At 47.4% G+C, this 13,498-nt stretch overlaps 1 protein-coding gene across 2 annotated transcripts in view; it reads right to left on the reverse strand.

Moving 5' to 3' along the window:
• Nucleotides 1-13,498, reverse strand: part of MKRN2OS (MKRN2 opposite strand) — a 185,269-nt gene that overhangs the window by 143,414 nt on the left and 28,357 nt on the right. The window contains exon 2 of one of the 2 annotated variants that reach the window (XM_069643938.1): nucleotides 8,065-8,143. The exons of the other annotated variant lie outside the window; for it this stretch is intronic. Coding sequence (XP_069500039.1) covers nucleotides 8,065-8,143 — 79 coding nt within the window. The remainder of the gene's footprint in view (nucleotides 1-8,064; nucleotides 8,144-13,498) is intronic. 2 annotated transcript variants of the gene reach the window in all.

Here is a 13,498-nt window from a genome sequence, read left to right on the forward strand (position 1 = left end):
CGTAGCAATGGCATGCCAAGGGTATGGGGGCGTTGGCGTGGGTTTCAGGAGACCAATGGGTTTCTTGCGAGGAATCTTGGTCTGGGCACATACTGGACAGGAATCCACGTAGAGCTTCACCAGCGTGGCCCATCCAGGCCACCAGAATTTCCGTGCGACCAGTTCTTGAGTTGTGCGAACTCCTCGGTGACCACAAACTACGGAATCGTGACAATTTTGCAGAACGATCCTCTGTAGCTCTAAGGTGGGAACGTACAGACGATCCCCGAAGAACAACAAGCCGTCACGTTCTTTGATGTCAGAGCGTTGCAGTATCTGTGACCTGGAGGGATCCGTCCGTGTGGCTTCTAACAACTGTTGAAGCTGGGGAGTCACCATCGACAGGAAATGCTTCGAAGTAATCAGAGGTTCTGGGTCCTTGGCCCCTTCGACGTTGTTTTCCAGGGACCGAGACAGGGCGTCGGCCTTCACATTCTGGGAACTTGGGATGTACGTGACCGTGAAATCAAACTACGAAAAGAAGAAGGCCCAAGGAGCATGCCGGGATGTTCTGCATTGCAAAGACCGTAAAAATTGAAGATTACGGTGATCCGTGCGAACTTCCACCGGATACCTCCCACCCAGCAAGTGATGACGCCATTCCTCGAATGCCGCTTTTATAGCCAGTAATTCTTTTTCAATCACAGCGTAGTTTCTTTCACTCACAGACAATTTCCGAGAATAGTAGGCCACCGGGTGTTCTGTTTTCGTAACTGGATCTTGCTGTAGTAAGACCGCACCAATTGCGTAGTCCGAGGCGTCGGTTTCAACTACAAACGGCCTTTCATCATCCGGATGTATCAAAACAGGAGCCGACATGAAGGATTTCTTCAATTCCCGAAATGCCACCTCAGCCTGTGAGTCCCAGAGAAATGGTACTTTGGTGCTGGTCAGGCGGGTTAACATGTTGGCAAGGTGAGAAAAACGTGGTATGAAGCGTCGATAAAAATTAGCGAAGCCCAGGAACCTTTGTAAAGACTTAACACCGTGTGGCTGTTTCCATTCCTGTATGGCTAGCAGTTTCACGGGGTCCATCCGCACTCCTGTGCTGCTGACTACATAGCCCAGAAATTCCATACTCTCCAGATGGAATTGACACTTCTCAGCCTTGGCATACAGGTGATTGGTAGTTAACCTACGGAGTACTTCCTGAACGTGCGCAACGTGCGCAGTGCGAGTGTCAGAAAAAAACAGGATGTCATCAAGGTATACCCATACTGATATACCAATAAGGTCCGAAAAAATATCATCCATGAACCGCTGGAAGACGGCCGGGGCATTGCAGAGCCCAAACGGCATTACTCTGTACTCGTAATGACCAAAAGGTGTCTTGAAGGCCGTCTTCCACTCATCCCCCTTCTTAATCCGCACCAGGTGATAGGCCCCTCTAAGATCCAACTTGGTGAAGACCTGCGCGGATTTCAGGGATTCGATGATGTCCCGGATGAGTGGCAGTGGGTATCTGTCTTTCCTTGTGATCTCGTTTAATTGGCGATAGTCGATACAAGGGCGCAAAGTACCCTCTTTCTTCTTGACGAAGAATAGCGGGAATCCTGCGGGAGACTTGGACGGCACGATGTAGCCCTTGTTGAGGCAATCCTTGATGTAATCCTGTAGGACTCCCTTTTCGAGTTGGGTTAATGAATAAATCTTGCCGTGGGGGATGACAGCATCAGGCAGGATATCGATGGAGCAGTCAAAGTGTCGATGAGGCGGTAAAGGAATGTCCTCTGGCTTGGAGAACACCTTGAGGTATCCGGCATACTCCTGAGGTACCGACTGAGTGGCACATAGACGGTCAGATACATTGACAGGATTAAGAGACTCCAACATCGCTGGGACGGAATCGTGAAGACCACAGTCCTGAGGACAACGTGCCGAAGTGAATACCAGGGATCGTGCAGTCCAGTTGACCTGAGGATTGTGATAAAGCAGCCAAGGCAAGCCCAGCACCACCGGAAAAGAGGGAGACTTTATGACGTCCAACGAGATTTGTTCGAGATGCCCTTCCACAGAGAGCCATAAAGGATCGGACCGTTGGCACACCGGACCCGAAGACAATGGAGAGCCGTCGATTACTTCTACCACTGTAGGCCATTCTTTGTAGTGTAGACGGATCCCATTGGAAATCGCGAACGAGGCATTGATGTAGTTACCTGATGCACCACAATCCAGAAGGGCCCGGGTCTTCGTACACTTCCCTAGCCAAGCCAAACCAACTTCCAAGACCAACAAGGGTACCGGGTTCATGGGATGAAGGTCTGATTCAAGGAGACAGCCTGTCGCTGCCTTCACACCAAACAACGGGCCTGTTAGTTTTCCTGCTTCCTCAAAGGACGTAGCGGGCAGGTGCCTAGAAAATGGCCAGAACCACTGCAGTACAAACACAGGTTTTGCTGCCGTCTTCTTTTCTTTTCGGCTTCGTACAACGGACCTCGGATGGCACCCAACTTCATGGGTTCTGGGCCCACGTCGGTTGAGGTAGCTGGCCTGGATGATTGTACTGGAAGGACTGGGTGGTACTTGTCGATTCTGCGACGTTCACTCCGTCGTTCCGCTAATCTGTGGTCGATGCGTAAGACTTGTTCCACCAATGCAGGCAATGTTTCCGGCTCCGGAATGTGCAACAATTCGTCCTTCTATTCTTCTCGCAGTCCCCGACGGAATAATGTCTTCTGAGTGATTTCGGGCCATTGGGAATCGGTTGCCAGTTGTCGAAACCGACTGATATACTGGATGATATCACCTGATCCCTGTTTGATCTCCATTAGTTGGTTCTGGGCCATGGCTGCCAAGTTAGGTGGTTGAAAGACATCCAAAAAAGCCTTCTCAAAAGCGGTGAAATCACCCAGCAGGGGGCTGTTAGTAGAGACCAGAGGTGCGGCCCAAGCAAGCGCGCTACCGGTCAGGTTTCCTAGAATGTACCCGATCTTGGCCTTGTCTTGACCGAAATGACTGGACCTAAACTGAAAATGGATCCTACAGTGGGTACAGAACTCTGCCACTCGACGCGGGTCTCCATCAAACTTCATGGGAGTCGTGTAAGCCATGGTGTTCTCAGGCGGTGGAACTGGTTGTGATAGTCCGCCCATACCCCGGCCCATCGCTTGTCGAAGGGTGTCGTTCTCCTGGCGAAGTGTAGTCATCTCGAGGCGCATGGCACGCATTTCTTCGCGCAGTTCCTGCATGTCATCCATGTCGAGGCTGGAGGAAAGGCGTCTCAATCTGTTAAACAAGGTTTCACGGGATCGCTGGTTACCTTTTCTTCCCGGGGTTCGTGGAGTCGAGGCTGCCAGTCTGTCGGAGCGATGATGCCGATGAAGCAGTAACGCGGGAAATTAACCCAACACCCTCCTGACAATAAATGGCAGGATAGCACTTAACCAACTCCCAACGCCACGGGTGGCACTTCTCTGCATTAACGTGACATCGGGACAGTGTTTCCACTGGCAGAGAAGGCGAATGTGTCCTTAAAACACCAGTAGATGGATGAGCTGTTCTTCGGGACTTCCAGGAAGGCAGTAAGGCACGGGTACCGGCAGGGCACAAGGCAGAGGAAGGGAAAGGCCAGGCAGCAAGGACGGGAAGGACTGACCAGAGAATCCCACGGGACAGGAGACAAGGAAGGGAGAAGGCTAAACAGGCAACCCAGAGAAGACCCCTCCAAACCCCAAAACCAGAAAGTAGGTAAGGACAGGACAGGGCTGAGAAACCAGGAACTGAAAGTACCAGGGGGCTGGAAGGAGAGGAAGGTAGGAGGGCAGGACAAGGCAGGGCAAAACTAGCAAGGGTAACTGGAGAGACTGTAGCACAGAAACCAGGCTCCAGCAGCGCATACACGGCAACAACCGCGTTGAGACGCGTTGTCTCCGTGTATGCGAAGCCCTTTTAAGGTCCGGGGCCAAAGCGAGGCCCGGAACGCAAGTTCGCGTTACTGCCCATGTGCAAACGTCGAACACTGACGATCCGCGCATGCGCAGAAGACGCAAGATGGCTGCGCCCACGGATCGCGGAACGGCGTGGGGAAAGACGCCACCGCGGATAGAGTCTCCATGAAGGAGGAGACTGCCGAGGCCGAGGACCCGGATCCCCGTAGCAGGTAAGTGGCGCACGCGAGCGAGCGCGCGGTATGACATGTAGGTACATTTTTCAAAAACAGAGCAAAAAAATGCAATTGCCCAGTTGCCCATCCCCAACACCCAATTCGAAGCACTGGTTTCAACAAAGAATGGTTGGGTCATGTCAGGATGCAGAAGTTAATCAATTCTTTGATTCTTGAAAGGCATGACTGACTTGTGAGTGCAGATGAATTTTGCTCCTTTCTTTGGCAGCTTAGTGTTGGGAGTGACTAGTCGAGAATATTCTTAGACAAATAGCTTATAGAAATAGAGGACCCTAAAAAGCTTTGTACTTCTTCAACACAAGAGGGTGTAGGTCACTCCTTGACAGCTCGTACCTTAGGGTGTCCATTTCCAATCCATGTGGTGAGATGATAAAGCCCAGGAACACGACTGCTTTGGTGTGAAACTGTCTCTTTTCCACCCTGGCACTCAAATGATACTCTGTTAGTTTCTCTAAAAACCAGCTTGACAAGACTCTCATGCTGATTGATGTTACGAGAGAAAATCAGAATATCATTGATGTAAATGACCACAATCATATTCATGTGCTCCAAAAGACTTGATACTCAATAAATGTGGTTCCAAATGATATCTTCCACTAATTTCCTTCCCTTACTCGCAACAGATAAGACCCTCAGAGATCCAGTTTAGTAAAGATCTGATACACCATTACAGAAATGAGCAGCAAAGCATATTGGTTTTTGATGGTTATCTTATTCAACTCACTGCAATCACTGCAGGACCTCAAAGAGCAACCTTTCTTTGCAACAAAGAACAGTAGAAGGTGGCTGGAGATGAAGAATGCTGAATGAACCCGTTGGTTCATTCAGTTCTGAGGTGAAGCAAGACATACAACACAGAATTAGATGTCGTACTTCACTCGATGGAATCTTTCTTGAACTTAAGATTTGTCTTAGCGCTAGTTCAGAGCACTGTATCTATAGGAAACCAGACTGTTTTGAACATAATTCACCTTATTTCCAAATCAAGCATCTTTTCATACACTTCGTTCATATACTACAAGGGTATAGCTCTGAACCTGGAACCCTTGACTAGGATTTCCAGGAAGCAGTCAGTGACTACCATGCAATCTCTCTGGGGTGCTGTAACAAACCATGCAACAAGTGGTGTGCTCTATCTGAGGATCTGTGTGTTCCAGCTATGTGCCTGTGTTCCGAACGCAGTTGCAAGAGGGCAGATAAGAATGAGGCTGCCGCTGAGGAGGCAGGGTACTTGGACGGGACCAAGGAGTGCAGAAGCACTAACCAGAAAGCTGGATGCCAAAGCTTCTACATCGAAGCGAGACATCCAGCAAGAGATTTCCTCCCAGTGACGCCCCAAATCTCCAATTCTAAGAGAATGGTCTCATGTGTTAAAGGAGCTGAGGAAAGTTGGATTCCATTGACTGCTCCAACTTGCTGCATTAGCAAAGACAGAATTCCTGCTAATTTAGCGAAACCCCAGTTCATGAAATTGCCAGTAGCCCCTGAATCAAGGATGACTGGTCACTAACACTTATACTTCCCATCACATAATGAGACATTCAATGTCACGCGTAGGGTGGCTGAATGAACAGCGTTAGCCACCTGTTAAACTTTAATGGGTTTTGCAGAGAATATTCTGGGATGTACACGACAATCCTTTAGGAAATGCCCCTCCTTCCCACAGTGGAGACAGATATTGATTTTCCTGCACTTGCCAATTCTTCCTGGGTAAGCAAAGCTTGAACCTTAGTTGGGTATCTGAAGGAACTACAATCCTTGCTTGATGTCCCCCTCAGTCTATCCACCTTCTGATATCGCTTTCCTTCAGAGAATTCCCACCTATGCTCAGAGTTTCTCTCGGCCAGTCAGTAATCCAATTGCATAACTAAGTTAATGAGAGCATCGTGCAAAATGGACCTATTCACTGGGTTGGGAATGAGCATAGTGCTTTTCTCCATTCCCAAGTTTTCCAAGCGCTTTAGAATTAGGTAAGACTTCTGTTAACTGTTTTCTAAGCACTGCAAGAGTCCAGAGGGGAGGAGGGTCACTAAATAAAGATCGTTAGGATTGAAATATAAGCTGCAAATAACTATTTAGATGGATATATTTGTAAAACTGTTAAATTGCAGTTAGCTTTGCTCAAAGCACAACGTGAATGCAGCCTGTGCTAAAAGTAGGCTACAGGCAGGCTGGCAGAGCACACAGTGGCTGAGCAGCTGTTCCTGTCCATCAAAAGCCCATACCAACTAAGAATAGGAGAATGTACATGTTCATGCACACAATGCAACATTATGTGAAAACAGGGTTTTTTTGTAGAAATTACTGGACCAGATAAAATATAATGTTATTGAGTGAAGTGTTGAGAGAATGGCGGGAAGATGTGTTTTTGTATGAATGGTTATAACATAGCAAATTATGCTAAACAAGAGTGGCAATGTATTCCTGCAGAGGCAGCATTATGTTAAAGTAGTCTGTCCCAAATGAACCCAGCCATGCCAGAAGGAAGAACTGAGGCATCCCTTGAAAGGCAAGAAGGACAATTATGGATGAGCACTGCCGGTATCCAGTAACCAAGTCAAGAGTATTTAAGCCCCAGGTCCAGCACCAGTCTTCAGGACCTGGGAGCGGTTGAGGGACAGAATATACCGCTCTGGGGCAAAGTTCTTTGCCAATCCTCACTTCTTTACAGATTACATTTGTTATCTTTTGCAAGATAGACTCATGGCCTTAATTCTCTAGAGGGGTGCATTTACTATGGTGTGAGCGGGATCAGGGAGTACACCAAAATATTTAAGTGGTGGTCCTGTAAGTTGGGGTTCACTTTCAACTGTAACTGCCAAAGCTTAATTTACCTTGTCTTTCAAGTCCCTATAACACAAGAAAGCCTAGTTCTTTTCTTGTCAACCGCTTTCGAGGACTAAGGAATTACACTGAGTAATGTTAACTCCCCAAATTCCTGCCTCTTTGCTTTAACTCAGGTAATTCACCATCAACTGCCTGAGACACTTGCCGCTGGTCAAAACATTTTCATAACTTTGGTGTGTGGAATTGAGTTAGGTAATTTAAAGCAGAAATCCATTAATCTTCTAACAAACAAAACCATAAGGAGGCATCCCCAGTATGATATGACAGCATGAAGGCCACCTTTGATGCAGTCACTGGAACAGTCTTAGGACGGCATAGAAAACGAAGCTCACATTATTTTATGAAAATGTACAACTTCTTGGAATCTCCCTCCCATCAAAATGCTCTGGTGCGGCTAGTAGAATCGCCAACCCCATATCTCGTTCCTTTGTAAAATTCCTATCATTTATATTTTGGAAAGGTTGTTAGAGGGGGTCGGTCTGAAAATTCTCATCAGCTGGAAGGGGCATTCCCCGAGTCTGAAAACTGCTAACACCTAAGGTCAAGTACTCAACCTTCCGGCTTAGGTTTTAGGTTTTCCCTAAAGGATGCCCACAGTGCCTCCTAAAGATCCCAGAACATCTCCCCCAAAGAGCCCAATGATATCTCTCCTGGGTGCATGGTAGCTCAAGGGGAAAATCTCAACACAAGCCTTTAGTCTGTCAGGTCCAAACTAGTAGAATTCAGCAGGAGCTGCTGGTCCCACAGACCACGGTGAACGTTTACAAGACCCAGAGAGGGAAAGGGGACAGAAAAATGAAGCTGTATCTCTTCTTCTTCCTCAAAGATCTACAATAAAATAAAAGAAAGAACTACAATCAAGCTGTGATGTTCTCCTCAAGTCCCTACACTTCTAGATCTGGGCGTCCTTGGACCCTCCACTAACTGCCGGGAGGGTACTGACTTTTCTAACTTCCAATCTTTCTCTAAGAAAAGCATGTGTCTCAGTTGCACTAGCGAGAGGCAAAAGAAATTCAGTGATGAAATGGGCATCCACAATACATTTACTGACTTACAGGATATCCCAGATTCTTGAAAGAGGCTTTCTTGCCTTGCCTGTTGATTTTTCCTTTTTCTGTGGATTCTTGCTTTTGTCTGTAGTAAGATAACACTAGCTGTTAGAATTATCAACTCAATAAAACACTACTCCTAACTATAACGTTCCCTAATACTATCTCTAAACTAATTCATAATAAACTATTGAAAGATGCTGAGGAATCCAGTGAACAGTTGGAGTGAGAGGGAAAGCTGCTGGAGGAAGTGGGAGAATATCTAGTGAAGAAGGTTGCAGAACACGGGAAGGAGGTAAGGAAAGATCAACAGGAAGGAATGGGAGTTGGAGAAGCAGGAAGGAGGTAAGGAAAGATCAGCAGGAAGGAATGGGAGTTAGAGAAGCACCAAGGAGTAGGAGGAGCAGAGAGCACAGAAATAAACCAAGCAGAGAAGAAGAACCAAGGAACTGAGGACCTGGTTTAAGGGAGTAAAACTCCACAGATTACCCTAAAACAGATGGATAGCAAAAATACATTTACTATAGGCCTTTATAACAAAACACGATTAAACCACAGTTATCAAGAAAACAGTTACCGCACACGCTTTTTCACTATATAACATATATACAAAAATGTATTTAGCCTAATGATGAAAGGGGAGAAAATAACCACAACCTGCAACAGAAAGGTGTAAGTTCAACACAGATATCACATTAGGCGATTCTTCGTAGTCAATCCCTAGCTTATGTAGAAGTGAGGAGCCTTGTGCTCAAAGTACAGCAGAGCATTAACAAAGCGCGGTCGTACATAAAGCGAAAGCGGGTTCTCTTCAGGTGCTGTAGCTGATCAGGAAGGTGGTTGAGGCAATGAAGAATAAAGTTCTATTCCTAGAGGAGGGTCTACCTTTGCAGATAGAGCAACTTTCGGAGTTCGGGAATAGCAGGGGAGCTCAGGCTAGCCCAGCCAAGGTGAGTATCTTTTAAGGGATTCTCATGCGTGAAAACAGATGGATGTGCCAGGGGGCCACTGGTAAGTGATGGAAGTACTCACAGACCCTCGACACAGTCCGGACCAAACTTTGCCAGACTAGTCAACTTCGCTAATAGGTTTCACCCCTGCAGATACAGGACGCCCCAGCTCTCAGCGGGTGCCGGACGGGACAATCATCTGTGGTGGCACAGTAGCCTTTTCTCAGCTCTCTACGAAAGGATGAAGGATAGTTCCGGTGCAGCTTGTCTCAGGACACGGTGGGGCAGGTCTCCAGGCACTTACAGCAAAAGTCACCACAGCAGGGTTACACAGGTGCTTAAGGCATGGTGCACTCTCATAAATCGAGACCCAAAGGAGCTAGGACAACGAGTTCTGGCGGGAGAGGGCCCATCGCCCCAAGTAAGCGATTCTCATTGTCTTGAGTCTCAACTTGGGATGAGAGCGTTAATGCGCGGCACCCTGGGTTCGAGCTGGACAGTTCACTGGATGGCTCAGGAACACTTCCGAAGGGGCTCTTTGCGAGGGTAAGCAGGTGGTGCCGATAGTAGTTGTTCCCACTACTCCAAAGGGTTGAAGCGCCATTGAAGAACTTCTTGGTACAACGCAAAAGCAGGGGTCCGACGCAACAACTGCGAGATTGGGGTGCCAAACCTTCCTAGCACGTCACTGGCAGTTCCTCGAGTCTGCTCTTTCGTTAAGGATACTTGGCTCCTTCTATAGTTTGGTGTGAACTTCAGTTGATCGGCCTGGAATGGATGCAGAGCCCCTACTCTTATCCAAGATTTGTTTTGCGCTCAAATTTCAGATAGCCAGTGGAAGATCTGCTCTCTTGAATGCATGCCAGGCGTGGGCCAATCATGGCCCACGGTGGTTCCAGTCATTCAGGCCTACCAGAAATACTGGCACCAGTAGTGTGGATTGGGACCAGACAGTCCCAACCCTCTTCCTGGGCACTAGCACACGTGACAATCAGGAGCCAGTGAAAGATGTGGTTTTCGTGGGGAGGCTATTAGCCCAAATAAGGAATACCCGGGTCTCTCGACCTGGGGGAAGGCAAAGGGACAACATTGCCAAAGGACAGACCAAAAGACTTCGTGGCCCAGCCATTTTTGACACTGGCCACAGTCTTGGGCCAAATGCGGTAAACGTGGTTTGGTCCATAAAAACGAAGTAAAAATACTTTTAAAGTAAACTGCTGCCACAACTCCATCCTAGGCACACTTGTACAAACACCAAAAAAGCCTTAGAGGGTGGCTAGGAACATAAAACCAAAGGACCCCTATGGGCTGTACTTGAAGGCACTTGGCACATAGATAAAAAGTTACCAAGAAATGGCAACATAGTTGAAGACTATCGAAACATAGTTTCCCAGTACTGATAGCCTGAAGGACATGCTGGTTACCCCATAAAAAAAGAACAAAAGCCCAGAGAAGTGCAGCTGAAGGCTGCGCTCCACTGAAAAAAGTCAGGTTAGGTAAGCCAAACAAAAGGAAAAGGTTTGCAGGTTTAAAAATGGAGGGAAAAGTGCACCTAAGGGAAATCTTTCCTAACACTAACACACACCCCTCCCAGACCTAAGGACAAGGGGAATTAATCCACCCCTGGAAGGGCCTCATGTTCAGGTCGACTAAACATTCTGGACAACCCATCAGCGTTGCTAGGTTGGACACCTGATAGTGCGCAATGGTGAAGTCAAACCCTTACAGGCTTATAGACCACCTGAGCAACTTTGGATTCTCTCCCTTCATGTTCATTTGCCACTTTAAGGGCTTATGGTCGGTTTGCACAGTGAAGTGGGTCCCATAGAGGAAGTGCCTCAGCTTCCTTAGGGCCCACATGACAGAGAAACATTCTTTCCATACAGTAGACCACCTGAGCTGTCCGTCCTTAAGCTAGCGACCAATAAATCCAGTCGGGTGCTCCTTGCCTTTTTCATCTACCTGTGATAGTACAGCACCTATCCCAATGTGAGAGGCATCTGTCTACACAACAAAAGCACGTTTGTAGTCAGGGGCCTGGCACAGACAGCATTTTAAGCCATTGAAGGCCTTCTCACATTCCTCAGACCAAGAGACCTGCTTGGGTTTCTTTGGAGTTGTAAGAACAGTCAGAGTGGCAGCTATGGTGTCATATCTGCCATGAATTTTCGATAGTACCCAGTGAGACCTAAGAAGGCTCTCACCTGACTTTGTGTAGTGGGGGTAGGCCATTCTTGTACTGCTTGTACTTTACTGGGTAGAGGCTGAATACTCCCTCCACCTACTTCATGTCCAAGCTAGACCACAGATCCTTGTGCAGTCTGGCACTTACTAGACCTCATGGTCAAGTGGGCCTTCTGAAGAGCCTGTAATACTATTCCCATGTGTTTCACACGTTCTTCCCAGGTGGCACTGAAGACTTCTATATCATCCAGATATGCTAAGCAGAATTCATCCAACCCATTTTGTCCATTTTGTACATGTTCACAAGCCTTTGAAAAGTATCAGAGTTGAGAATGCTGTCTTCTCCTTAGCATGTTCTGCTAGGTCTATTTGCCAATACCCTGCACTGAGAGCAAACGTGCTGAGGTACTTGGGGGAACCCAAGGTATCCACCAGCTCATAAGTTCTAGGCAAGAGGTGGGCAGCTGTCCTGGTGACAGCATTCCGATCCCTGTAGTCCACATAGAACCTAAGTTCAGAGGTACCTGCCTTTGGCACCAGAACCACAGGACTGGACCATGGAAAACTAGAGTGTTCAATCACCCCAAGATCTAACATCTTGTTGACCTCCGTCTTGATGTAGGATCTCACCTTTTCTGACATCCTGGTACCTCTACTTTTGGTAGGTGAACTGTCCCCTGTGTCTATTTTGTGTTTGCACCAAGGTGTCAAACCAGGAGTCAGTGAGAACAAGGGGGAGAAGTGCCCAAGCAAAGTTCCTATTTCCTCTTGCTGGGTAGGAGTCAGGTGAGGGGCCACTTGGACAACCTCAATGGAGCCACCAAAAGGGCTACCTTGGTACAAGTCAGACAGAGGTTCAGATTACTCTTTTTCTCTGTCTGATGCCAACTGTAGTGCTGCTATTTCCACCCTGGGGATGAAAGCCTTCAGCCTATTTATGTGGAACACTTTGGGAGCCCTGACCAGGTCTCCTAAGGTCCACTAAATAGTTTACCTTACCCAGCTGCTCCACAACTGTGTAAGGGTCTGACCACTTGCCCTGTAGGGATCTAGGCCTTATAGGGTTCATAATCAGGACTTATTGGCTGGGGGTGAAGTGAATAAGTGAAGCCTTTTGATCATACCATTGTTTCACAAGAGTCTGACATGCTTTCGACTTATCACTGGCATGATCCATCAGAAGGACCATTCTCTTCCTTAACCCCAGCACATAGTCTACTACATTTTTAGTGATTGAATAAGTAGGGAGCTCCCACCCTTCCATGGATTATGGCCATTGGTCCCCTAACAGGGGGACCAAAAAGAAGCTGAAAGGGGCAGAATCCAACACCCTCCTGAGGTACTTCTCTACAGGCAAATATTAAGCATGGCAACAGGAGGTCCCACTTTCTCCTTTGAGGTTCTTCCAAAGTCCCAATTATGCTTTTGAGAGTTCTATTAAACCTCTCAACTAAGCCAATAGTTTGTGGATGAGAAGCCGGTGAAAGCTTATAAGTGACCCCACACTCTATCCACATGGCGCGCATGTAATTAGACAGGCGGAAGTGGGCGAAAGTGTTAGGCAGTGTTTTGATTACTGTTTGCAGCTTCATTTAGATTTCTGTTTTACTGCTTTAACTCGTGGAGCAAAGGACTGAAAAGCTCCTCATAAACTGTGTGCTGTCATCCGGAGCCTGCCTGTGTTCGGCTGGAGCATTTTTGAAGCAGCTCCTTTAATCCGCTCCAACTCTCGCCCCCGCCATAAAACATCTGCTGACAGTGGTAGCAGAGCGGAAGTGGGTGAAAGTGTTAGCCGGTGTTCGGCGAGGGAAGCTAGGAGGCTACAACACTCTAACCTAAGTTCTCAGAATTCTTTTTTGACAATATTTGGAATCATTGTATTTATTAGTTATATGAAAGCGGATCGAGGACTGCGGGTATCTTCTTGCCTTTTACTCAACCGTTTTCTCAAAGCCTCGCGGATAATTTTGCCTTTACCAGCGTCAGTTTCGCTGGCACAAAGAGGGGGTAAAATGTCTTAGACATATCATTTGAGGAGTGCTCCGATGGGAGAGAAAGTGTTCCATTCTGATTTTCCTAATAATCTTCCCTCTATGGAGATGACGGAGATGCCGGAATCTTGTTCCATCCATTCCGGTAAAACAGGGAGGGGAATCTTTCATCCTCCAATGAGCTCCTTTCCTTTTGATGCCCAAGTTCCAACGAGCTCTGGAATGAGCAGTCCGCTCTTTAATAATGTGTGCGGTATAAATCACTCTACTCCGAGGATTTTAGCAGCCAAGAATGCTATACTGACAAAGTTGAAC

Source organism: Ambystoma mexicanum, chromosome 2p, assembly GCF_040938575.1.
Source record: "Ambystoma mexicanum isolate Mex_15411 chromosome 2p, UKY_AmexF1_1, whole genome shotgun sequence".
NCBI classification, from domain to species: Eukaryota; Metazoa; Chordata; class Amphibia; order Caudata; family Ambystomatidae; genus Ambystoma; species Ambystoma mexicanum.